The sequence below is a fragment of the Dermacentor variabilis genome, chromosome 1 (assembly GCF_050947875.1).
Source record: "Dermacentor variabilis isolate Ectoservices chromosome 1, ASM5094787v1, whole genome shotgun sequence".
NCBI lineage: Eukaryota > Metazoa > Arthropoda > Arachnida > Ixodida > Ixodidae > Dermacentor > Dermacentor variabilis.
The window spans coordinates 56,960,563-56,987,152 of NC_134568.1; the positions used below are offsets into that span (position 1 = coordinate 56,960,563).

At 45.6% G+C, this 26,590-nt stretch overlaps 1 protein-coding gene across 4 annotated transcripts in view; it reads right to left on the reverse strand.

Annotated features, from left to right (window-relative positions):
* LOC142578117 (uncharacterized) overlaps positions 1-26,590 on the reverse strand; it is an 80,596-nt gene that overhangs the window by 33,280 nt on the left and 20,726 nt on the right. For 2 of the 4 annotated variants that reach the window (XM_075687539.1, XM_075687529.1), the window contains exons 1-2: positions 14,407-14,701; positions 1,530-1,649 (exon numbers count right to left, since the gene is read on the reverse strand). In XM_075687539.1, coding sequence (XP_075543654.1) covers positions 1,530-1,649; positions 14,407-14,565 — 279 coding nt within the window. In that variant the 5' untranslated portion in view covers positions 14,566-14,701. Of the gene's footprint in view, positions 1-1,529; positions 1,650-11,623; positions 11,692-14,406; positions 14,705-26,590 lie in introns of those variants that run through there. The other 2 variants (XM_075687540.1, XM_075687532.1) reach the window with 2 other exon arrangements.

Here is a 26,590-nt window from a genome sequence, read left to right on the forward strand (position 1 = left end):
GAATGCCGTGAGCCAAGTCGACGCATTGATCTTGGTGCTATCGGCACTGCACGCGCCGGTGCTCATGGCCACGCTATTATGGCCCAACCTTCTTACGATATGTTTACAAGTGCTTACTGACAAGATGTTATCCACCTGGAATGCTCTGGGAATTTGTGTTTTTTTTTTAATCCTGAAACTTTAAAAAGTCGAATTAATGAAATTTGCAATTTATCAAAGTTTTTCGCTGCAAGGACAACTTCATTATATCGGGGTTCGACTGTTACTGCTTTTGTAATCAAGACTCCATTGTCACATTTACACCATTCCAAAACATGTTTATTTAACTTTATTTCTATGTATGGCCTCATACCTTAAACAATACAGCCTGGAAGTTTTTTGTGCAAAGGCTATGTTTTGTTTCAATAGGTATAACTCTTCAATTCCCTTATATTGTGTTAACATTGTTATGCCACATTTTCTATGCCTTCATTTTGTCAGTGCAATAGATTTGACTCACACCTTTTTACTACCTCTACCAATGTAAAGGAGTTCACTCTTAGAAAGGCGTTTACAGCGACCATTTAAAAGCACTGCATGATAAAGCAATCAAGGGTCAATGAATAAGACAAGTTGCCTCACAAGAAAGTAAACATAAGTGCCACGGCACAAAAAACAAGCAGTGTAGACAGAAAGGAAGCCTGAAGTGTTTCGGATCCCTACAGAGCACTGACATTCATCAAGGAGAGCTCCAAGCAAGATGAAAATGCATGCCTCAAAATATCATATTGTGCACAATCTCAGCTAGGCACCTAAATATGGCACCAGAAACAATATGGAAGCTGCAGAAATAGACCACATGAAAGAACACTATGCTCCTTTGATAGCAATTGATTCCTCGACCCTAGCGACGTGACAGATGACACCTCATGTAGAACAACTTTATTGTTATGTCCATTCTTTTACTGTTCTAGCTTGTTTCATAGATGACGACCCTTATGACTCCTGCAAGTTTTTGCTTGTTTCATATTCTGTTGTGTCAGCGCACTTTGCATGTTCAGTGCAGCAGCACATTTTGAAGTCCCAATTTCTGTGTACTCGTCATATCCCACTGGTGCACTGTGACGTACCAGTGGGTCAACGGAGAGTTTTGCTTCTTACTTCTTGAATATGTAGTGAGGTGGCTCCATGATGAGTCAAATCAGAAACAAGTATCTTTCCTATTCATTGATGTCGAGCGAAAACATTGGTTGCGCACTGCAGGAAAACCGCACATAGCTACACAGGGTGAATAACTACCATGACCCACCAGGCAGTGAAAGTGTTGTTTGTGCGACGAGCAACGGTTGACTATTTTAGTTCTTCTCACCCATAGAACTGTAAAAAGTAGCACTTGTGCTCCTGTTCACAGTTGCTTGTCAGTGTTGCGGTGCTAAGTAATTAAATATGGTAAACACCAAACAGCCCAAACCTTAATGTTACATTAGGCATAGGTGAGCTAAGGGTCAAGGCAACCAGAGTTACGCCATTCTGGCAGAGAGGGTACATACCAGTGTCGCTAGGTCGTCTTTGTTTGTCACAGCTGCCTTAGAGTAGGCGATTTGAGCTTTCAGGTACTTCTCCTCCTTCATAGCCTCAGCTATTTCGCAGACGTAATTGAGTCTAGAAGCCTGTAATTCAGAGAATACAATCACTGATAAATGCATTGCCTGAAGCAGGGTCTTCAAGTGCTGCAGTTGAAAGAATTTTAAAAGTTCAAAAACATTTTGCCACAATTACATTTCTAATGTTGAATGGAGTAGCCAATGTCATAGGTGACAACAAAGACAGAAGCGAAGACAGCGTACTGCAGGGAAAGACAATATGCTGTACACATGACTGATTGAGTGATTGATTGATTGAGTGGGTGAGTGACGGGGTTAATATTCCACAGGAATACTGGGCTATATGAGATCCTGTAGTAGATTATTTCCACCACCTGGTGTTCTTTAATAGACACATAAATTTAAGTACATCAGCATTTTTGCATCTGGCTTTTATCAAAATGTGGTGGCCACTGCAGATGCCGGGAATGAAACCCACAAGGTTGTGTTGTGCACCAGAACACCATATCCACTGGGCCACTGCGATAGCAGCTGTACGCATTATAAGGACCGAGGTGCCACAGCTGTACAGTATACCACAGTGAAGCGGCACAACATTGTTTTCATAGTTTTTTTGCTTGCACTTAGTGCAACAATAGGTATAGTATTTTTACAATGTGTAAGTGGCTATGGAGAAGCAGAGCTGAAACTTTGCGTGCGGACAGCAGCGCCGTAACACAGTCTGCAAGCCAAACGAAACAGCTTTTTATAGGGCATGCTGCAATTACATGTTAGCAAGTTCACCGCTCATTCTGAAGTACACTCACCCACAAAATATTGTGGGGTGCGCGAGCGCGTGGGGAAATGACCCTCCACCTCTGCTAGCGGGGTACCCCTGGTGTCCAGACCGACGTCTGCACGCATGCGCGTCCCTCCAAGACCGCAGGTTTGCACATTTCCGCGCTTCCTCCTTGCGGGCCGGCGATATCCGAATGCAGCCGCAAGCTGCCCCTCTTGTGACTGGCGCTGTGGCGACTTCGACAGGCGAAACAAGTTGGGCGAAACTGTGTGAAGCGTGTTTAGAAGCGTGAGCTTGCGCGCGCCGCTGCGGCCGCTTTTTGTCGAGTCACAAGCGCTGACACATAGAGCCCGGTGACAAACGCATCTTTTTTTTTTTTTTTTTTTTTTGCACTGCACCTTTTCGTGGCCAATCTTCGTTGCTTCTTTCTTTTTGAGAACGGGACGTTCTCCCGCAGAAGAGCGTGGCAGAACAGGCGCTCTATAGAAGGAAACAAGCAAGACGAAAATGAACTCTTGATTTCCATTGTATAAATAACGTTTTGCCCGTCGAAGCCGCCACAGGGCCAAACACAAGAGGGGTGCCTCGCGGCTGCATTCGGATATCGCTGGCGTGCAAAGAGGAAGCACGGAAACATGCACGCTTGCACTCTCGGAGGGATGCGCATGCGCGAAGGTGTTGGCCTCGACACCAGGGGTTCCCCGCTAGCAGGGGAGGAGGGTCGTTTCGCCACGCGCTCGCGCACCCCGCAATATTTTGTGGGCGAGTGTACATGTACCTTGAGGCATCCTTGAGGTCTGACCTGACTTGCAGACATGCGAGAACCTGGGAGCGGATGTGCTCCTTGGAAGGCGTGTTCCTATGGACAGAGCTTGGCTGGACGCATCAGGCATTGGCGAGCTTTAATACAGGATCATGTTTGTGATTGTTTAAGATATTGTGTCATTTTGGTGACCTTCCTACTGTATGGCGCCAACACATTTTAGTAGGGCAATCGTACTGCTGCAACACCTCCTGGCCAGCACTAGTTCCCTATAGACCTACTTCAAAATTACCAAAAAAAAAAGGGAGTGCTACTGTATGATTGGAGAGGGCCGGAATGTTTGTGTCGCTGTTATCTACTCCCACTTAGTTCAGATATTGAGTCTTGTCTAACGACTCACTTGAGTCCACAATGCAGAATACATACCACACTAGCTTCAAATGTAAAGTCAAATAGGGGGGTCAACATATGGAGTAGGACACATGGTATAAAGGTTATAAACAGGGATAAGGTGCCTCAGAAAGGCTGGCCAACATTTCGATAGGAGAACGTATCTTTTTCAAATGCAGTCTCATCATTCTCGGAGGGTTAGATTTAACGAGTTCGTGGAGTGACGTCACGTGCAGTCGTTGTCGGTAGTGGCTGATTGTAAAGGGAAAATGAGCAATGTCATTTGACAGCTCTAGGCGTGGTAGTTCAGAGTAGCCTACAGATGCAACACTAACTTCAAGGACATTCTTGTACATGCCAAGCTAAAGACAAACACAGCATCCGGTCCCTGTGGCCACCCTAGCTGCTCTACATGCAAACATATTGAATCTACTACTATAGTAAAAAGTACAGCGTCAGATTACCTTCACAAGGCGACTGCGAGTTTCACCTGCACGTCAAGCAATTTAATGTACTGTCTAGAATGTGCCACTTATAACAAACAATACATAGGTGAGACTGGACAAATTCATACAAGACTCAACAGCCATCGCGCAGATACGAAACACAACTTACCTAAAGCAGTAGCCAGCCACTTCAATGAAAATGGCCATATATTCAATAAATCAAGGCTCTACATTATTACAAACAAGTTTCCGTTCACCACATGAGAGGAAATATACAGAATCATACCTCACACACAAATTTAAATGCCTACACCTGACAAGGATCAATTTGGCACGTGGCAACTTAAAATCTCTAAAAGCTGTAACTTGAACCAGAAATTATGATATCATTAACAAAGGCCCAAAACATGCTATGCCACCAGCTAACCTCGATCATCAATCTCACCTATTCCTCCATTTCCAGTTCTTTCCTGCCTCCCCCCTAACACTCCAATTTATAATTCTTTCCCACACTTTTATGCATACATCAACCATACGAGCAATTTTCCAATGTACACCTGCCCCTTCCCGTTTTTACTGCTGTCACCCTTATATTTGTTCTTCCATTTTTTTTTTTCTTTCCTCCTGGTTTTCTTTTTTTTTTTCTTTTTTTTTCCTTTAAAGGCCCACATTGACACATTCCAAAGCACCAGACGCCAGGATACCTTTCTTGGTACCTCAACCACACACGGTCCCCCCACTTCTGTATGCCACCGCGACGAATCCTACGCCAAAATAGTGAGGCTAATGTCCCTCGAAAGACCAATCCGCTGCCTTGCAACTATCCTATGCATTTCACCCAGAATTCGTGTCGCCATCTTAAAGTGCAACTCAGGCGATTTTTTTTACTATGTCAAGGTAATAGAATATTTAGGTTCCCGAGACCCTCCTGTGACGTGTCTTATAGTAGAATTTTGCAAATTCAAAAAAAAATTTAAATAAGCAAAAAAGCACAAAAATGAAACCGAAACCTGACTAAGCAGCCGAGCGAACCTCTTCGTGTGACAACACGGGTGTCTCCGCCGGGTAGCATATATACATATATTCGAGGAGCAAAGACCCCCAGATTTTTTCTCTCACACCCACTCTTACTCGCGCACGCGCAGAAACGTCCGAGCACCGCGAGAAATGCCACACCCTGCTGTAGCATGCGCAGAAACGTCGAGCGCCGCGCGAATTTTTTTTCAAGGGGGGGGGGGGGGGGGGCAACCCAAAGTAACTTTTCTATGCAAATGAGATGTAGGGGTGCCTTTACTAGTACAAATGTGAATAACGCCCACCATTTGCCATAAAGAGACATAAACCCGCAAAATAGAAATGAAATAAGGTGTATCTCATAGGTACACCTGTGAGATGATACACCTCTTCTTTACTTGGCAAATAAGGAACCACATCAAATGGACTCACAAAAGAAGAACACTGCCAAGAACAGTAAGCAAGCAAAAGTATAAAATAAAGATTTCTATAGTAGCATACAACTAAAAAAACAGCAGTTGGCAACCGAGGCACACGGACCCCGCGGGGTTGTGTTACTCCGCCAGCCAATCACAGAAGCAAACATAATGGTCGCCATGCGGCCTTTTCAAAATCGCGTTTGTACCCGATACCTCCAGAGCGTCTGCTGTTCTTGAAGTCTTTTCATCGACTGAAGCAATGAGGTGTGCAACAGACATGGACAAAGTGTATGGAGTCTGAGCATTTCACTCTTCAAAAGCCTACCTGTCATGGTTACTTAGTGGCTATGGTGTTGGGCTGCTAAGCACGAGATTGTGGGATCGAATCCTGGCGATGGCGGCCACATTTTCTACGGGGGCGAAATGTGAAAACACCCGTGTACTTAGATTTAGGTACACATTAAAGAACCCCACGTAGTCCAAATTTGCGGAGTCCCCCACTATGGCCTGCCTCATAATCATATCGTGGTTTTGGGTTGTAAAACTTCATAATTAATTGATTAAGTCTTCAAAAGTCTGCAGTACCATTCACTTCACTGCTGAGCCTATTTAATGCTTGCTTCGCTGCAACTATTTATCGTTAAGTTTAAGTTCAGTTGAACTGAACTTAAACTTGATAATACATTTGTGCAGCGAAGCAAGTATTTTATTTCAATTCAATAAAGAATTAGGCTTCTGCCATTCCACTTTAATAGGCAAGGGAAAATGTGTAAAATTACGTGCTAATAATTTTATTTTCGTGGTTACCACCTTATATGGGTAACAGGAAGAGTTTGAAGTACGAATTATTTGCAGCCTCGCGGAAGAACAGTGGCTGGCGGCTATGAGGGCATGGGTGGGGCTTTACTGCAGACTTAAGTTGTACCCGACTATAGTACTGTTTCTTCGAATTAGCTCTGGAAGAATTATAGAGAAATATATATTTGCGGAATAATCACAATTCTTTTGGATCCCTCGTTTACTGCTCGGTCAAGTGCCAAAACCGACTCGTATTGTTATCTGGGAAGTTGCATAACGATGTGTGGCCGCCTGTCCCATAGAACCACGTAGAGCCAGGACGCTGTGGTTCTAGACATACGGCGCCTACTGCGGAAGGTTATAAAAACACCTACATAAGCACAGCAGAGAAGTGGCTGCGTCAGGCGACTTGACTGTTAACTGTAGAAGTGTTATTCCAAATACACAGAATTGTTCTTCACTTCCGGCAGTGTTTTCTCTACTTTATTTTTAAATAAAAAGATGCTGATCCGTAAATGTTTTCGTAAACAATGGTTAAATTTGTTAATTTTCGCTTTTCCTTCCTGTTTGGCTGTTGCCATGGCTCTCTCCCTTAGTATATCACTTAATTTCTCAACTCCTTGAGACTCTTGTTTCCAGTTGCCAATTTTGCATGAAAAGTGCTGTACAATTTGTGAAAAACAAGAAAAGGTAATGGGTGACAGTCATATTACTTACGGTTTTAAGGGTTATTGCAGGGTTTGATGATGGATGCTGTTTCGCATTATTTTATTTTCCACCTTATCTAACTCATATCGCGGGAATATGGTTCCAAGGATCTGCCAGCGTTGTGGCGAGCCATTACTCGAGCGAATAATGAAGCAAAAGGAGAAGTTAAATGCAACTGGCGTTTTCTCCGGCCGCAACTTCTTCCTCTAGCATACAGACCAGCTCACTATGAACCGAATGCCTTTCCTGGTCCCTGGATCACTCTAAACAAAGAAGATTGAACTAACAAAGCAACAGCGATGTACGTGATAGTTGAATAAGTGGTGACAACTGAACACATCCCGAGTTCATCGTGTGGGCACCGAATCGATGAGAAAACTGGGCTCCATACCCCAGGAGATGCCGATAACAACCGCCATCCAAAAGGAGAGAATAAGGCAGCAAAATGTTGACCACCGAATAGCTGTTGAGTCTCAACACTGATGTGACGGTGATTATGGAGTGTGTGAGAGGAGTGGTGGCGGGGGGGGGGGGGGGTATGCTGCTTAATTTCGGAGGGCTAAGGGTCGAGCCCCCCCCCCCCTCCCCCGGGTATGTGCCTGTGTCATACACAACATCTAATGAATACATTGTTGCGCCAAAAAGGACAATAAAGACTTAGGAGGGAGAGTATGAAACGACACATCAAGCACTCGATCTGTCGTTTCATACTCCTTCTTAAGTCTTTATTTTCCTTTTTGGCGGAACAATATATTCATTAGATCCCAACCAACTCGCCCAGCAACAAGTTCTAGTCATACACAATGTTGACATTAACTGAGGAGCAGGTTAGGTGGGTTGTTCGAGGCAATTTATTAAATTAATTTGTAAAAACCTTGTGCAACTCTGAAACTTGTTTTCTGAGGACATGACGACAGTGTGCAGAGGAACGTACTCAGCGAATTTCATTGACATCCGTTGGCATCGAAAAATCGCCGAAGTTGCCCTTTCCCACCTTCAAACTTGCCCAACACACTGCTGCTACGCTACTCGAGGCATTCTTCGAGCTCGCATCTTTCTTGTTACTCGCACATTGACCGGCACTTGTAAAACCACAAACGCAACATAGTAATGGAAATAAAAATAGGAAATTTCAACTAAGATGTCATTTACTCGCGTTTGTTGCCTCACCCAATCTGCTCTTTTCTTATCCCTTAACGTTACACCCATCATTCTTCTTCCCATAGCTCGCTGCGTCGTCCTCAATTTCAGCAGGAACCTTTTCGTAAGCCTCCAGGTTTTTGCCCCATATGTTAGTACTGGTAACACACAGCTGTTATACACTTTCCTTTTGAGGGATAGTGGCAACCTGCTGTTCATGATTTGAGAATGCCTGCCAAACGCACCCCAGCCCATTCTTATTCTTCTGGTTATTTCAGTCTCATGATCCGGATCCGTGGTCACTACCTGCCCTAAGTAGATGTATTCCCTTACCACTTCCAGTGCCTCGCTACCTATCGTAAACTGCTGTTCTCTTCCGAGACTGTTAAACATTACTTTAGTTTTCTGCAGATTAATTTTCAGACCCACCCTTCTGCTTTGCCTCTCCAGGTCAGTGAGCATGCATTGCAATTGGTCTCCGGAGTTACTAAGCAAGGCAATATCATCAGTGAATCGCAAGTTGCTAAGGTATTCACCATCAACTTTTATCCCCAATTCTTCCCACTAAAAGGTCTCTGAATACCTCCTGTAAACATGCTGTGAATAGCATTGGAGAGATCGTATCTCCCTGTCTGACGCCTTTCTTTATTGGGATTTTGTTGCTTTCTTTGTGTAGGACTACGGTGGCTGTGGAGCCGCTATAGATATCTTCCAGTATTTTTACATATGGCTCATTTACACCCCGATTCCTTAATGCCTCCATGACTGCTGAGGTTTTAACTGAATCAAACGCTTTCTCGTAATCAATTAATGAAAGCTATATATAAGGGTTGGTTATATTCTGCACATTTCTCTATCACTTGATTGATAGTGTGAATATGGTCTATTGTTGAGTAGCCTTTACGGACATTCAGACATTCACAAATACGAATAAAAAGGAGATGCACATAGAAGCAAATATATTCGAATATGAGCTATTTCTATCAACTGATAGCAAGCCCAGTGGTATGAGGCCCGAACTCTGTCACAATTGAGATTCTCTCTCAACCGCTCGTAAGTCAACCTCAACTGTCTTGACATACTCTCAGCCCAAGCATGACGCCTGAGTGTTGTGTTTCACTGCTTTAACGAGTTTATTTTGGTTTGGTTGAGGGACACCTGCATCTCGGCATCAGCCAAAACTTTGTTTTTTGAGCTCAAGCACCTTCAAAACGGTGGCAGCAAGCTTCCTTTCCTGTTTATTCCTCAATGCGTACATCATTTCTGTTCTTGTCCTCCTTCTGCCACTCGTTCGCCCCAAGGACCATTTGAAGCATTTTGGTCAGTTGCACAGGCCACGGCCGATTTTTAGAACTCCTTAGGGGTCGCGAATATGTTCGAAAAATCGGCCAGTGGGAAAAAAAATAAATGCGTGTCATTTACTGCCCTTAGGGGCTCAAACCGCCACAGGCACGTTCGAAAACACTCTGAAGGCCTGTCGGTACACATATTAGGCATATCGGCGCACGTACTATGACAGAAAATACCGGGTGCACGTGTGTATAATTAAGGAATACATACTGTTTTCCGTGGCAATAGCCCCTTCCCACGCTTGTTATGCTTCACCGCAATACTTTTGCGTATGCTTCACCATGTAACACTTCTGTACAGAGGCGAAGCTAACTTTCGGGAACCGGCATTATGCAACGCGCCGTGTTTTCTAAGTTTCTAAGCCAATCACGAGGACCACAAATTCGAAGTCCGTGCCTTTGCTGACAGCAGCTAATTCTTTCAATAAAAAACTCGGCATCCAACGGCAAGAAGCTTCGTAGCGAACGTCGAAGCAGCTAGGCCTAGCGTTGCCGCAGTGGTGGCAACGGCTGCCAGCGGATCTACGTGCGAGAGTGCCGGTTCGAGGTGGCGAAGTAACCAAAACGGCGGCGGTGGTGCCTTTGATTATTGCCGTTTCGGACCTGCGGTCAGGGCAAAACGTCCCGAAAATCGGACGGCGAAGAGTTCTTGCGTCCGAAATTTCACACGTTCTGATATGTTGACTCTATGGGGTACGTGGCGGTGCCGCGAAGCCGTCCAAATTATCGGGAATCCGCAAAGTCGGTCGTTGAGTGGACACTGGCAACTCCTCCAGCCGACGACAGGGTGTCAAAGACGATTCATTACGATTCCTGTCTGTTGCTCGAGCCAACATTACCGCGACTTTCGACGCTTTCAATAAAATTGCCGCTAATTTTCCCTGATAGAGGCCCAAATTCCCTGAGTTTTCCCTGACTTTTTCCAGGCTACTCAAAATCCCTAATAATTCCCGGTTTTCCCGGTTGGTGGACACCCTGTGTATATTTTAATTAAAGAGAGCAATTCACAGGCACCCATAAATGAATAAGACCAAAGAATACTAGAGGATTTGTTAGGAGCTCGCTAATAACATGCACTTGGTTTCATCCACACCAAAGGGTTATTTTTTTTAGCTCCATGCTACTTGGAACACCGTATATACTTCATGGGACATCACAAACAAAAGGCAGTGAGAACCAAACGGAACAAATACACATGAAGAATATGTAACGTGACAAGTACAAGAAATAAAATGCAATATCACCTAATGTCTTTTTGAGAAACTACTGAGGCAGGGTAGACAGCACAACTGCGTGACTTGAATGATTTGACACACATGGCGTCAGTGCACCGCTACAAGGAGCTGGCAATTCTTCCACAATCACAAGGGGACGTTACGCAAAATTAGGCGTCATACTTTTTGTACGTGTGCTGGTGCATGCCTTGTTTTGTTTGGTTCCTGTTGGCTTTATTATTCCGGCATCCTATGAATGTATGAAGAGCACACTCTGTCCATGTTTTTTTCATTCTTCCTGAGCAAAACGAGAGCAAGGTAAAAGCGGCAGCCAACGTTTCGACAAGTGGACGTGTCTTTTGAAAAAGAAGTCCACTTGTCGAAATGTTCGCTCCCACTTCTACCTTGTTCTCGTTTTCCTCATTGCCTTGAATTTCCATCTCCCGCCTTCCCCATGTTTTTCCTGGATCTCATGGCTCCTGCATTTTTGTTCTTTCTGCGCTTAATGCGGGCCAACCACGGCAGTTGAAAAAGCATGAAACCAACAGCAGAGAGACATATAAAAACAAAGAAAACACAAGGAAACTAAAGGCCAACTGCAACAAAATTTCACTTTTGTTAAATTGGCAATAAATGAGTAGTATATGCTGCCAGAAGCAACCTTGTCAGTATTGCAGGGCTAGAAATTGTCTTATTTTCTTGCAAGTTATTAAAAGCATTTAAATCGCACCTATGTGAACGACACACGCAGCTAGTGGTGAGTACACATGGCACAAGTCCCAGCAAGTCACCTCAAAGATTTTTCAGCATGCCACAGGCAGCTGTAGGTGCTGCATAATCTTGGAAGACATGCCAAGGAGCTGCACATTACAAGTCATGCACGCCGCCACTACCGGCGAGCAGTAATAGTAGCATTTCTTTTTATTTTCAGTTTCAAGTATCAATAACGGCTACTTTCTCTAGCATTTCATGATGCATCTACTCATATTTCACATATAAATATGCACTATGTGAAATCAACCTTAATAGAGGGCAAAAAATTTCACGGCAGCTGGTCTTTGGAAAGCAGGGTATCTCCGGTTGGCTACCCTGTATTGGATAAGGGGTACAAGGAATGAGAGGGAAAGAAGGAATATTGCCTGTGTGGGCACTGTCACACAGTCCATGAAGGTGCCGCTTAGTAATACAGCGTCAATGTCCCGCACACACACAAGAAGTGGTGGTGAGGAAAGGCAGCACAAAGCAGTGTATATCATACTTCATATACCACTGCTTCAGGAAGGCACTGTCTCGGGGACTGTATCTTTTCTTTTTTCCACTTTGGCGCTTGTTTCAGCACTATAGCAACTGTCGACAAAAGCCTACCTGTCTCAATGAAAGTAGCAATTAGCAGTCAAACCACAGTGCTACGTTTTTTTTTTTCTTTTTTTAGCCTCTGCAAGAGGCAATTTCAGCACTTTCACAATTTTTCGGTTCTATCATTTCATTTCTGTAGAATTTTCATTCTACACACACTGTTGAACAACAGTGCACTTGATGCTTTGACAGTATCAATAGTATAAGCGCTTTAAATTTCACAAGCATCTTTTGGAAATAAACCACACAGCTAGCGAAAGTCTAATGCAGGCAAGTGTGCGGTACAAGCCACATTTCGTACTTTTAACGGATGGACAAGACAACTGCAGGTTCAACAAATTTCAGATTAAATCATTTAAATTCTGGGGTTTTACGTATGAAAACCTTGCTCTCATTATGGGGCACACCATAGTGAGGGACTTTTGAGTTAGTTTTGACCACCTGGGGTTCTTGAATGTGCACCTAAATCTAAGTAGATGACTTGCGTTTCGCTCGCATCAAAATTCGGCCTTTGCTGCTGTGATCAGATCCATGATATTGAGCTTAGCAGCGAGTCTCAAAAAAAGAAAGACAAAGAAATAGAGAATCTAAAGCTCTCATGGGTAAGCTGTAGTGTATTTTTTCAATGAATGTCAAAGAACCCAAGGTGTTCTATGTAAATCTGGAACAACACACTACGGCGTTTATAGTAACCTGTGCACTCCTGTGGGTCATTGAAATTTCTCAATCCAATCTCTTTTATGACCACACTGAGACAGTCTGTCTCAGTCACAGTGTAGACATCTGTGCACATGACATGTTTCTGCCACTTTTGTCTAATAGTAGTGGTGAGAAAAAGAGCATGGGCACCAAGATATGGGTGAATTGAACCTTCTGTTTGCCCAACAAGGCCCCGTTTCACTTGAATGTGCAGAGTGTAGCTACAATGAAACAGACTGTGGCGAGTCGGTAATGCTTCATTTTGAATATAAAACAGCACACATAAAAACCAAACAGCTGACCAGCAGTACTCACGGATGTCAGCACACATTCTGTACAAGCACAAGTTAGCGCATGGGTTCCAGGAACGTAGGAAAGCGATATGTCATCAATGTCATCTTTTTTGCGAGGAATAAGCTGGGACTGAATTGCGGTCTTTCAACAACTGGACTACCAAACAGCATGAGGCAGCTCAAGACAAGTGTGGTATGAAACACATGCTAAAGTTGGTACCCCGTTATAGTGGCATGGTTTATAAAATGTCCTCATCATGTGGCAAAACTTCCATGGAACAGGCAGGACACTAATGTACAGTTAGAAGCATAGTGCGTCTGTCAGGAATGCAGCTTCCAGCAGTATATCCCTGTGCTGCTTATCGTGCAGTTGTTAAGACACAAATATCAGACTTTCCGAGAAGTGGTTGAAGCATATCACATTTACAAAAAAAAAGGAAAACTGTTAGCTGGACATCAGTCGGTTTGCATGACAAGGAAATGCTGTTTCTGTGGAAGCAATTTCCTTTAACTGAATCAGATGGCTTTGGCAATTCATGCCACATTTGTATTTCAGCTTGCTTTAGCATATATGTATATGGTATGAAAAGTACTTCAGTTTGGAATTCTGTGCTAGTGGAGTGTTGGTCTTTCTTCCTGTGCGTCCTGGTTTTTATGAGCGCTATCTTATATCCAAAATGGAGTATTGCTAATACAATACCTTTAATGAAGGTACTAACTTGTCCGACAGAATTTTTCAACAGGCCGCATTTCTTCGGCCAACGGTAAAGGAAACGTTTCTCCTTCCTCCTAATGGATGCAGCGAATAATTAACTTGTACCAGTACTTCGAGTGAATCATTCAACTCTCTTTGTGAAAAACACGACATGAATGGCTGCGCAGTGAATCAATGTAATTACAGAGTAATTTTTGGGGACTCCCTGGAAAATGCACAAATAACCATCCTAGTGCCTTGACTTTCTTTCAATAAAGTCCGCAGCACCAGGGAATAACATTACGCAACATCAACACATTTATTAATTACTGGTAGCCCATCATAATTCATAACTGAAAGGGGACATAAATGGTGAGTAGGAGGATTACAGCGTTAGCAGACACCCTCTGGCAGGCGCTTAATTTGTCCCCAGTACAGGCCCCTTTGGCTTTCTAGTGAGTTCCCACTCCGAGGTGCCACGGGGGCAAAGAATTAGGTCGGCCTTTCCACAGTCTCCAAAATTCGGAATGACTTCAAAGGATTTGCTGCAGGCCTAGTTGATGCGTACGTGACATAGTAGGAAAGTGCGCACGCACACCAGTCAATTTCTGCTGTGGTGCGTCTTTGTGATTCTTTACTACGCCAAGTATGCACCAAATAGGGCGACAGACCGCGACAGACAAATCCAGTCACAGTATGCAAAGTGCGCACTAGAAACAACGCTGAACACGAACGCACGCCGACCCAAAGAGTGAAGCTCACCTTAGTTTTGTCCACGGCGCTTTGTACCTTTTCCTCCATCTCTGTTAATTCCGCTACCGAATGCAAGTATTCAGCCCAAGCAAAATATGCCTCCCGTTTCTTCGCCATTCGCGTCTTTCGCGTCAAACCGCCGTCATCGCTCGCACCGCTCGTCGCCATGCCAGCTGTCAGGTTGTTATGTGTATTCTTTAAACGAACCTTCGCGTCGCTCTTTGTAAGCTACGAAAAATGCGATTGATAAGACCTCCCTATGACCAAACGAACACTTGGGAATGTCAAAAACACATGTTCGGTATTAGAGGCTTAGCGGCGACAATTAGGAGTGGCGCCCTCTCGCGAGTGACGTCACGGCCAGGGCGCCGCTCGCTCCGGCTCGCTCGGCTCCCGCGCGCGCACGTTCCCTTCGTGTATGCTTGGGGTATGGGTGGCTCGAGCCGTACGTATTGAAGGATACGTCGGCTTCTTTGAGCTGCCATGCCTTAACCAGGGTTTCTTCTTCAAAAGCGTGTGAGTCGAGAAACTTTGCGGCTTGGATATCGCAAGCTATGTAGCGTTAAAGGGGACTACTGGTTTTGCAATGTACATATGCGCCGTGTCTATCCGTAAATTTTGCGTAAAAAGAATGTCTGCAAATTCAACACGCGAAGTTGTGTATGATGCATCGCTAAACATTTAACATTCCCTTAGTATTTAGCTATGAGAGACATTGCATTTTACATGGAAGAAAAATCTTGGTAATTGACGTCACCATATGTTATCCGATGTTAGAAAGACACTGCCCAGCGAAGCTGTCATAATAATTCTTATTACTCTGGTGTGTTGTTCTGTTCAAATATGGCCATTCATTAATGCTTAAAAAAATAGGCGCGCATTTCTTATGAAAAAGTTTGCTGCTACATTCATCCTCGTCTGAAAGAGGCCTCCAAAAAAAACGAATTGCTCATGGCTGCTAACACGACGGCGCGTCATGTAGAGTATTTACATAGTTAATTCACAAACACCATAGTAGCAATCACCTGAGAGAAAAGTTTCGTTGTTAAGATCGAGAGCCAATCAATTGAAAGTGATGAAATGTTTCATAGTAGCCCTCAGTAGCCTTTATCGACAATATGGCACACCCCTGATCACGTAACGGTAGCAATCGACTGTCGGTATGACGAGGCACGCTATGTTCGCGAAACCCATCAGTTCACTACAACTTCGAATTGAAACCATAAAGCATTTTTTTTACAGCGCCAACTGGAATGGCTAAAGTATTCTCGAGCTACTACAGCGCAGCTTCGATTGCCTAGAAAAGGAAAATTCAAGCACATTCTGTCTCACCACGTCTCGATCCAGAGTTCTTTAATTATACAAACGGATAACTATTCGCTTCGTCGGTACATAAAAGAGAACCTTGCCCAACTGCAGGCTAAATAAAGTTTGCTCCAATCCAATCGCAAACGTTCATAAAGAAATCACCACAAGCCTTGCACATACTTTCACTTCATTTCTGACCCTCCACCGGAGAATTTCGACATCTTCAATATGTCCCATACTACTAATGATTGACGCTTCGACTTCTTTCTGGCTGCAGCCATGCGGTCCAACAGGCATACTTCACTAAAAAAATTGGGCCGAGCAGCCTGTGCCAGTTCGCCAAACAGATTCGTCATGTATATTCCTCAAGCAACAAGCACCATTAAATTTCTCAAGTGAGTTGAACGTGTATCACGGAAAAGGAAATATATATTGGCACATTCCTATTTGTATTCTGTAAATAGCTGTAAGCCTTCATCAACTTTACTTCCAATTTCCGCCACTTAAAGTAAACACGGAAAGAACCACTTAATGTTGACAAGCAGTTAAAGAAGCAAGTGGTGCTTGTAGAATCTAAACTCCAGTATTAGTTAAGTCCCCGTGTTGCTGGCGAGCGTTTCTGTGAAGAAATGCAAAAATTCGATATTATACCATGAACTACTCGTCGTGAGCAAACCTGTTTTAGCGGATTAAAATCAACGTAACTGTTGTAGAAGTGACATACTTGTTGCACCGCAGCAGGTATGGTATCGTAACTTGATTCCTGTATGCTATGTTTTTGTGATTGTCCATCCGCGCATGAAAAACCCGCAATGTGCTCTTTTGCGCTCCTTCGATCGGCTGGCACTGTAGCGTTGCCTTTGAGAGCTGCATTGTTGTCTAAGAAATTAGCTCTTTGAAAAAATGCTCGCAAAGGAAGACGTCGTAAAAATATATTTGAGACGACCACCATAAGTATACAAGCAGAGAGAACGAGGGCGAACAAACGAAAACACCGCAGAAAGCGCCCGGACAACGCCCGAACTGTAGCAGACGACGGGCGCGATTGATTGATTGATTGATTGAAAACTTTATTATTCCACCGAGCTGGGGTGCCCGCCTCTTAATCTACACGTAGGTAGGGGGAGAGGACGAAGCAGACCCCGCGCGTTGAAGAGGGTGAGTCCTCACGGCCTCAACGGCCAGGCGGATTGCTCGACGCTGGTCGTCTTCAGCCTCGCTCTGGAGCAAGGCCTCCCAGGCTTCTCTACTGTCAATGTTTTCCTTGGCCCATGGGGAGCCAGCACACTCCCATATTATATGGTCTAGCGTACCATTTTGCTTACAAATTTTGCAGAGGGCGTCGTTATAGTCCCTCGTCTGTGTTAAGTAGATCCAATGTGGTGATGTATAATTGTTTCCCTGGAGGCGTCGCCAAGTGCGAGCGTCCTCCAGAGAGAGAGACCGATGCGGAGGCGGAAAGATTCTTCTTTCGGCTTTGTAATGATCGACAATTTCCCTGTACGTGATCATGCTATCTTTTATCCCTGGAACTGGCTGCATGCTCTAGAGTTGCCCGGTGGTAGAGTGCTCGGGCGAGCTCGTGAGCGGCTTCGTTGCCTAGGACTTCTTCATTTGCCAGTACCCAAAATGGGGGTTCACAACAAGCTAGTTCAACTCACTGAGGCAGTACGAGTGTCTCAGTTGGAAAGATTAGGCCAGTCTAAAACAGGGAGAAAGATCATGGAATGGGTAGGAATCCAATGCGACAGGGGTGCCCCGACTGACAAGAAAGACATTCCGTTGGACGTGCGTAAACGCTTCCGAATCGCCCCCCTACCTAAAAGTATGCATCCTATCTACAACAAAGCGAGGAGAGCCACAGGGCTAAGGCTCTAGTAAATAAACACCGGCGCATAACGTAGCGTACGTTGTTAAATACGGCCAGCTGCAGCGCAAGTTTTGCCAACCAGTTGCGACTGTGGAAGCAACATCTCGGGAGCATCGCCGCCAACCTCTAGCCACGGCGTGGCGAAGTCGACTTTGTGTCGATATCAATACGCGTATCCTCCACTCTCCGTCGGTTCAGCTAGGATGCGTTGTGACTGAAGGAGTTCGACGAAGCAGGCTTTGTGCGCAACACGACAAAGCGGACCTGATCTCCTACGGGCGGGGGAGCTGCCGCGGGAACGCCGACGGACACTCCTTCTCACGCACCGACCGAGACGCAAGACAACGCGCTACCCGGAACGGCTCCGAGTTCTATGAAATTCGTGTGGTGTCGGTTTCGTACCGTAAACACGTGTGTGTATGCGTGTGTGTGTGTGTAAACCGTGCCGCGGAGAGGCGGCTAGTTTGCGATGCCTAACGAACGTTCGCATCACCTTGTATCGGGAGAGGACCGAGTGTTTAAAAACCGCTATTGTGCGGCTGCTCGGCACACTCTCTCTCAATCAGTCATGTTAGACTGATGTACTTTCTCAAACAGTCATGTTAGACTGATATAAATACTGTAAATAAACCCATATTCCTCGTTCTTGATGAGAAGCAGTCCTTCCCTTCATCAACGTCCTCAGCGTGGATAAGTTGGACGACGGCATGGGCCAGCTACCTTCTAATTCATGCCGGACCCCAATCTTGACAACGGATCACGAGCGATGGCATTGAGCCCCCAATCCTGACAACTGGCTGACAGTGGTGAGATGGACTTTGCGACGTGGTGCTGTGACTGCGGTGAGTGCTTGGTTCTTGCTTTGACTCTCTAGGCTTCATTTTGTGGTTGTTCTGTTTAGAACAGTAGGGAAGCTAGATTGTTGAGTGTTAGCTAGGTTCTGTTTTCCTAGCTAGATTTAGAGATCAGGATCAAGGCAGTAAAGCAGCAATCATGGAGTTAAGGACACTGCTAAGACACGAGTTGTTGATTGTTGGTGAGGAACTGCGCCTAGATGTACGCAAGGAAATGCTAAAGTCGGAATTATTGGAGCTAATTTCCAATCAGGCCAGTGAGGAAGAAATTGAAATGGTATTGGAACTTCCCAAAAAGAGGGAGAAACGGCAAAGAGAAAAACGCGATAAAAATCGCGAGTTAAGGAAAATGCAACTGGAACTTGAAAACAAACGTTTGGAGTTGTCTCAAGGAAGTGAAGGCGCTCTGGGACGATCAAGTGAGGCAGAATCGTACCGCATGGACAGGCTATTAAAGCCATTTGAGGTCGGGACCGACATAGGCTTGTTCCTATGCAATTTTGAGAGGACTTGCGAAAAGATGAACTTCGGCCCGAGTACATAGCTACAGCGGTTGCTGTCTATGTTGCCATGTGAGGCGGCGGAAGTAATCGCCAGACTGAGTGCAGAGGATGCATATGATTATGCAAAAGTTAAGGCTAGTCTCCTGAAGAAATACCGCCTTTCAGACCAAGCTTTTCGGCAAAGGTTTAGGAGCACAGGCAAGAAAGATAGCGAGGGACATCCGGAGTTTGCATATAGCTTAAAGGCCAACCTAGTCGAGTGGTTGAAAAGCGCGGAAGCGAACGAGAGCAGAGATATGATTGTTGAATGCATGTGTCTAGAGCAGTTTTACAAAACCATCCCCCAAGCTGTGAAACTGTGGGTGCAAGACAGAGAGAATGTAAACACTGTGGAAAGGGCGGCTGAATTAGCCGAAGAGTACGCAACCCGTAGAAAGTTGAACGCCAAGGCCGGAAACTTGGACGGTCGAAATGGACCGCGGAAACCCTTTCCGTTCAAAAAGGGTTCGCAGACTAGACGATCGGAGCCTGTAGACGTGGAGGAAAAGCCCGCAGAAAAGAGCGAGGAGAAACTTAACGGAGAAACCGCAAAAAAAGAACAGAAAAGAAAATTCGAATCTTTTAGACCAATTCGCTGTTACAAATGCCACAAACTGGGACATATAGCTGTAAACTGCGGGAAGCCTAGCGTAGTTTTCTCCTACGTAAAGGCAAAAGACGAGAATATGGAACTTTTAAGTCCATATCTTCACGGCCTGCAAGTTAATGGCACACCATGCCGAGTGCTAAGAGACAGTGTCGCCACGATGGACATTGTCCATCCGTCTTACGTGACGGTAGGTGACTTTACCGGAGAAGTAGCATGGATCAAACAGGTTGTAGAAGAACACAGCGTGTGTCTGCCCATGGCCAAAGTCAAAATCAGTGGACCATTCGAGGAGCTAGAGACTGAGGCTGCAGTTTCCAAATTTTCGTCACTGCAGTACCCTTACATCTTTTCGAATCGTTCAAATCAGTTACTGCGTGAAAAAGGGCTTAAACTGGGAGAGGGCGTAGTACAGGCATTGACGCGAGGCCAAGCTCGTAAAATCGCGTCGCTTTCGGCCGAAAATGCACAAGCTGCTCCAGCGGAAGTAGCAATGGAGATAACTGCAATAACCGAATCCGAGCTAGGCTCGAGTGATTAAAAAGCAGTTGAGGAAAGCCTGCCAGCTGACCAGTTCAATGAGAGCGTAGCACTAGAGTGTCAAAGTTCAAGCCTGCGGGAAGAGCAAGCTGACGCACTCACAAGTGAGACAGGGTCGTTATTATCACCGGCCTCAAAGAAATCAGCTCTTACGTGTGGATAGAGAGTCATTGGCCGCCGAGCAAAAGAATGATGAGAGCTTAGCTAAATTACATCACAAAGCCAAAGAAGGCATTGCTAGGCGCAACGTGACGATACATGAGAGAGAGGAGGATTGTTGTATCGGCACTACAGAGATCGAAAGGGTAGGATTTTAGATCAGTTAGTCGTACCTACTAAGTATAGGGAGGACCTTTTGAGTCTCTGTCATGGAAATGGGTGGTCCGGCCACCTAGGCATAAACAAATCAAAGGAAAGAATGCTTATGGAATACTACTGGCCTGACTGTTTCAAAGACGTAGAAAACCTTGTAAGATCATGCGACGCCTGCCAGCGCTCTGGTAAAGCAGGAGAGACATGGAAAGCTCCACTAAAGGTAGTGCCCTTAATAACAGAGCCTTTCAGACGACTTGTAATAGACACGGTAGGGCCTCTACCAAAAACGAAATCAGGTTACAGGTACTTGTTTAACCATGCTGTGTCCAGCTACAAAGTTTCCAGAAGCAATCCCTCTGAAAGAGCTCAGCTCCACCGAAGTAGTAGACGCGCTTTTGACAGTGTTTGCACGAGTTGGTTTTCCAGCCGAAATTCAGGCGGATCAAGGGTCAGTATTCACCAGCGCACTGACTTCCACATTCCTGAAAGAGTGCGGGGCAAAACTTATTACACCGTTCTGTGTATCACCCTCAGTCAAACAGTGTAGAGAGGTGGCATTCAGTGCTTAAGCGAGTTTTGCGTGCGCTCTGTTACGAGCACAAGGAGGACTGGGAGAACCGTCTGCCGGAAACTTTGTTTGCTTTGGGAACGGTTCCAAATGAAGCGACAAGGCTCACGCCAGTAGAACTAGTGTATGGGAGGACACTCCGTTCTCCACTAAAAATGTTAAGAGAGATGTGGGAGGAAAGAGGTGAGAGTCCTACAGTGGTTTAATACGTGTTAAATCTGCTGGAACGGCTAAGCGCAACCCAAGAACTAGTCGAAAAGAACATGGGAGTAGCTCAAAAGAACGCCATATTCTATTACGACAAGAACGCGAGGCTTCGTACGTTTAACGCCGGAGACCAGGTAACGATCCTCAAACCTTCCAGAAAGAACAAGCTTGAAGTTCACTGGGACGGGCCCGTTAAAGTGTTGCACAAGCTTTCAGATACTAAATATGCTCTGAAAATGCCCGGTCGCAGGAACGAGGTGAGGATATATCACTGCAATTTGATGAAGCCGTTTATAGAGCGGAGCGGAGCCTTTAACTATACCATCAAAGAGCAGGATGGCACTAGTACAAAGTTTAAGAAGTATAGGGCGACCTCCAACTCTGAAATCGGCATAGAAGAAGTAGTAAAACATTCGATAAGCTCGCACGCTCTAAGACCCGAGCAGCTAGATGAGCTGAAAGAGGTGTTAGGGGAATATCTCGACAGATTCAACGATCGGCCGGGTAGAACCGAACTAATAACGCATGAAATAGAGCTGACATCAACCGAACCCGTAAGATCAAAGCCTTACAGGGTGTCTCCAAGACAGAGAGAAATTATTGAGGCAGAGATACAGCGCATGGTAGAGTTGGGAGTTATTGAGCCCGCTGAGTGTGACTACACGTCACCGCTAATACTGGTAGAAACCCCTAACAAGGACCCTCGTCCGTGTGTTGACTACAGGAAGTTAAACGACATCACTAGGGATCAGCTGTACCCGATACCCAACATTGAGGAACGAATTGAAAGAGTTAGCGCTGCTAAATACATTTCAACAGTAGATCTCGTGTGGGGGTACTGGCAAGTTCCCCTTTCAGAAAGTGCCAGCCGCTATGCCGAATTCATCTCACCTGTAGGCAATTTTCGCCCTCTCGCGCTCAGCTTCGGGCTGAAGAACGCGCCGTTTAGCTTCTCTAAGTTAATGGATATTGTCCTAAAAGACTTGCATGAGTTCGCCTTGTCATATCTTGATGATGTAGCAATTTTTTCGAACAGCTGGGAACAACACGTATCGCACCTCAAACAGGTGTTCTCACGGTTGAGGGAAGCCGGCTTAACGATGAAAGCAGAAAAGTGTAGATTTGGTTGTTCACAGGTTACTTATCTGGGCCATGTTGTCGGCCAGCGCACGAGACGGCCGGCCGAGCTGAAAATAGCTACGATTGGAAAATTTTCTCAGCCGCGCACGAAAACAGACCTTCGTTCATTTTTGGGACTTGTGGGGTACTATCAACGGTACATTCCGAATTACTCGCAAATGGCAAGTCCATTAATGGACGCCCTCCGAAAGGGAGCACCGAGTAGCGTACCCTGGGATAAGGACAAAGAGAACGCTTTCCAAAGTTTGAAAACGCTATTGGTTTCTCGTCCTGTTCTTCGCGCGCCAGACTACACAAAGGAATTCACAGTTGAATGCGACGCAAGCCACAGAGGTATGGGCGTGGTACTTAGTCAGGTCGGCGACGATAACGAGGAGCATCCTATCCTCCCTGCCAGCCGTAAACTAAATGTAAGAGAGGGAGCCTACAGCGCTTCAGAGAAGGAATGCGCTTGTTTAGTTTGGGCCGCCCAGAAGTTGTCGTGTTACTTGTACGGAGCGAAGTTCCTCTTCAAGACGGACCACTGTCCTCTGACGTGGCTCAATTAAATGTCACACAAAAATGGCCGCTTGCTCCGATGGAGCCTCACTCTTGAAAGAGTACAACTTCTCCGTTAGATATAAGAAGGGCAAGTTGCATAGCAATGCGGATGGTTTGAGCAGGCCAATTTGAATTCTGCATTTGAGGGTCCCGCCTAAATTTTAGGGTTACTAGTGTTAATATTGTTAAAGAAAATCCACTCTCATTTAGCAGGATTCCCTCCATGATTGCTGAATTTGTCAGCACAAAATTGCTTCAAAAATTGGCATAGCGAAATGCAGCAGTTTCTGTTTATGCACTTACGTTTTTTTTTTTTGGAAGCCTAGCGGGTCTAAAGTGAGAGCCAATGTACGTCATCTCGGCGCAGAGCCGTGTTGTGGGGTTCATTTTGCAGTTGCCTGTCCTTGTTAGATGTTTTGGGGCGGTGACATCATTGTACAAGTGGTTACTGCGAGCCAAGACATCACCCCCTGGCCACCAGCCGTTCTCTTCCTGCCCAGCGGTTATCAGCGCTGGACAGTCGAGACTTTCCGGGCCATGGAGGCGCTGTTAAGAACGGCCCAGCTGAGGTGCAAGTGTTGCCAGCCAGTTGCGTCGACGGCGGCGTCACCTTTCAAGGAACGCCACCGTTACGCTCTAGCCTCGTCGCCGTTGTGACTGAGTGAGTTCGACGAAGCGGGCTTTGTGCTGCAACACGACACCGCCTACCCGGGTCGGCCGCGAGCGGGGGAGATGCCGCGGGAACGTCTACTGATGCCCCTTCCCACGCGCCGACCAAGACGCAGGACAATGGCTACCCGGGCACGCTGCGAGGGTCAGCTCCGAGTTCTACGAAATTCGTGTGACATCGGTTCCGGACCGCACCGTGAACCTGTGTGTGTGTGTGTGCGCGTGTGTGTGTGTAAGCCATCCCGGAGAGAGGCGGCGTGTTTACAATGACTGGACGAACGTTTCCGTCCCCTTGGAATCAAGGGGGGACCGAATGTTTATAAACCGCTGTTGTGCGGATGCTCGACACACTTTCTTAAGCAGTCATGTTAGACTGAGACACTCTCTCAAGCAGTCGTGTTGGACTGACGTACTTTCTCTCGCAGTCATGCTAGACTGATGAACTGCATGTAAATACTGTAAATAAACCCATATTCCTCGTTCTCGATGAGACGCAGTCCTTCCCTTCATCAACGTCCTCAGCGTGGATAAGTTGGACGACGGCATGCGCCAGCTACCTTCTAATTCATGCCGGACTCCAATCTTGACAACGGGTTGCGAACGGTGGGACTGAGCCCCCAATCCTGACAACGTGTGATCGGCAAGTTGAATGTCAGAACTGAAAGACTTCGCTCTTCTGCTGCGGCTGGACCACCACGGCTGGAACACCATATATATATATATATATATATATATATATATATATATATATATATATATATATATATATATATATATATATATATATATATAGACTCTGCAAACACGCGGTTTGCCTCCGTAACGCGGCGTCTCAATACAAGAGCTGGACACGTGACTTAAATTCCAAAGGAATTAAAGTACGGAAAACGCACGCACAAGAGACACAACAGCATGCTGAGTGGTGAAGCCACAACACCTTTGGGACAGAGCGTCCCACGGACTTTGTTTAGCTCTACACCACCCGCATTCTGTAAAGATGTGCTTAGTATCAATTAGAGTTCCTATATATATATGGCTCCTTTCCCTAAAGGGAGCCGTATACAGTAACTCTAATATCAAGTGCACCGACTTCGTAACCGCTCTTCCGTTTATTTATTGTTTTGCACTTGACAACATTTGCTTTGGTGAACTTTGTCGAGCTGTCTTACAGGGACACTAAAGAGAAAAATGATTTCCACTGTATGAGTAAATTACCCTTCTATAATTTAAAAATTCACCACTTCTATCACGACGAGACGCATGGCGAGCCGGAACAAACACAATAACAAAACACTGGCAGCGACGGCTCCTTGAAGCTTCGGGGATCGGACAAGAACCGGCGTATTCAGCATGGTATGGCCGATGGCAACGGCTCCTTGAAGTTCCCACACCAGCACGCTATGACGTCATGGATTTTGACAGCGTCTTCAAGGGCCTAGTTAATTCTTTAGTGATAAAGAGAGACTACATTATGTTGTAAACGAGCCTAGGAATTGAACATGTCGAGTTTCGGGAACCTTTGCCGAGACAACGCCGCCTAAATATTTTAGTCCGTAACGTACGTCACAGTGACGTTCCAGCGTGCGCGAAGTTCAAAAGCTGGAATTTGACCGTAATTTTCTCTTCTAATAAACACCCTATTATTTCAAAATAACGACAACAGAGTTTTTAAATAACGTTTTATCCGCCTAAACTGATTTAGTGTTTTGCTTTAGTGCCCCTTCAAGTTTGCAGTGAATGAATGCAATAAATTGTCCGTGTCAGAGCTCATCCTGTGTAGTATTCAATATAACCCATAGCGCGATTTCTGTGAATATCGGGCTCTCTTCTCGGAGTTTCCTGTCTATTTATAAGGCAGGAAAAATAAATTACAGTCAGGCGTGTGGGACAACCGGCGACATATTATTATTATTATTATTATTATTATTATTATTATTATTGTTGTTGTTGTTGTTGTTGTTATTATTATTCCGCTCGCTAAACATATATTCAGCCTCAAAAATTGTAATTATTGCGCTTTGTGATAGATTCAACTAACCGAATAGCGTGTTCGGCGAAGCGAAGCGCAGGAGAAACGCGAAAGCGCATTGCCACAGACGCATTGCGCGTCGAAACGCGCGTCTGGCGTGCGGAAAGTGCTGGCGCGTGCGCATCGCCATGCTTGCTTACAAACAGGCGAGCCACGGCTACAGTAGGGCCCCGCGGTGTCGCGTGGCCGTATCTGCTCCGTCGAGGCGCACACGTGACGCAGCGTCGCAGCCAATGGGAATTTCGATGCCGTTTCGGCGCTTCAGACGCCGGCTTTTTCACGCAGTGGACCATTTGATGTTGTCGCAAAAGAAACAAAAAAAAAAACTGCGCGTGCTGCAGGGAATGGAACCAGCGCTTATCGGTCTCAAGCTAAGCGCTTTGGGGCGAGGAGTTACGGAGTCGCCATCTGTCGGAAGCGCCTCCCTTTGCGTAGTATGAGGGATCACGCGGCGCGCCCCTCATAGGTTTGGCTCAATAAAAACACCACGCGGCAGCCCTCCTAGAGATTTCTGTAAGTACTCTCAAAACGAGGGAAGTTTTACTGTCAAAATAATAATCTTTGGCGAACTGGAAGCACATAATTGTTTGCAGACGCTATCTCTTTACCGAATACGTACAGTGGGCGCCACAGCGCGCGGTCGCCGCGATGTAGTCTCCCGAATCAGCTTCTTGCGTAAAAAGTAGGCAAACGCTGAGGGCAAACTATGTGAAGTATGTTCTTTAGTGGGCTGTCTGTACAACCGAATGGAGCATAACAGAACGAAGCCTCAAATCAGCGATCGCACGGGTTCGCAGAGACTGACTGCGCGTCTGTGTGCGTGTGCGCGCACAATGTTTTGCTTCCGCTGCGAGCGCGCTTTCGCACCGTGCCGTGAATATGAGCATTTGACAGCACACAAGCAACCACAATTGTTGCGTGGACGCTATCAGAGCTGTTCAAAAATAATATCGTTATGGAGACTTCGACGCCTACGGCGATTGTGATGTGCCGTCACGACGATT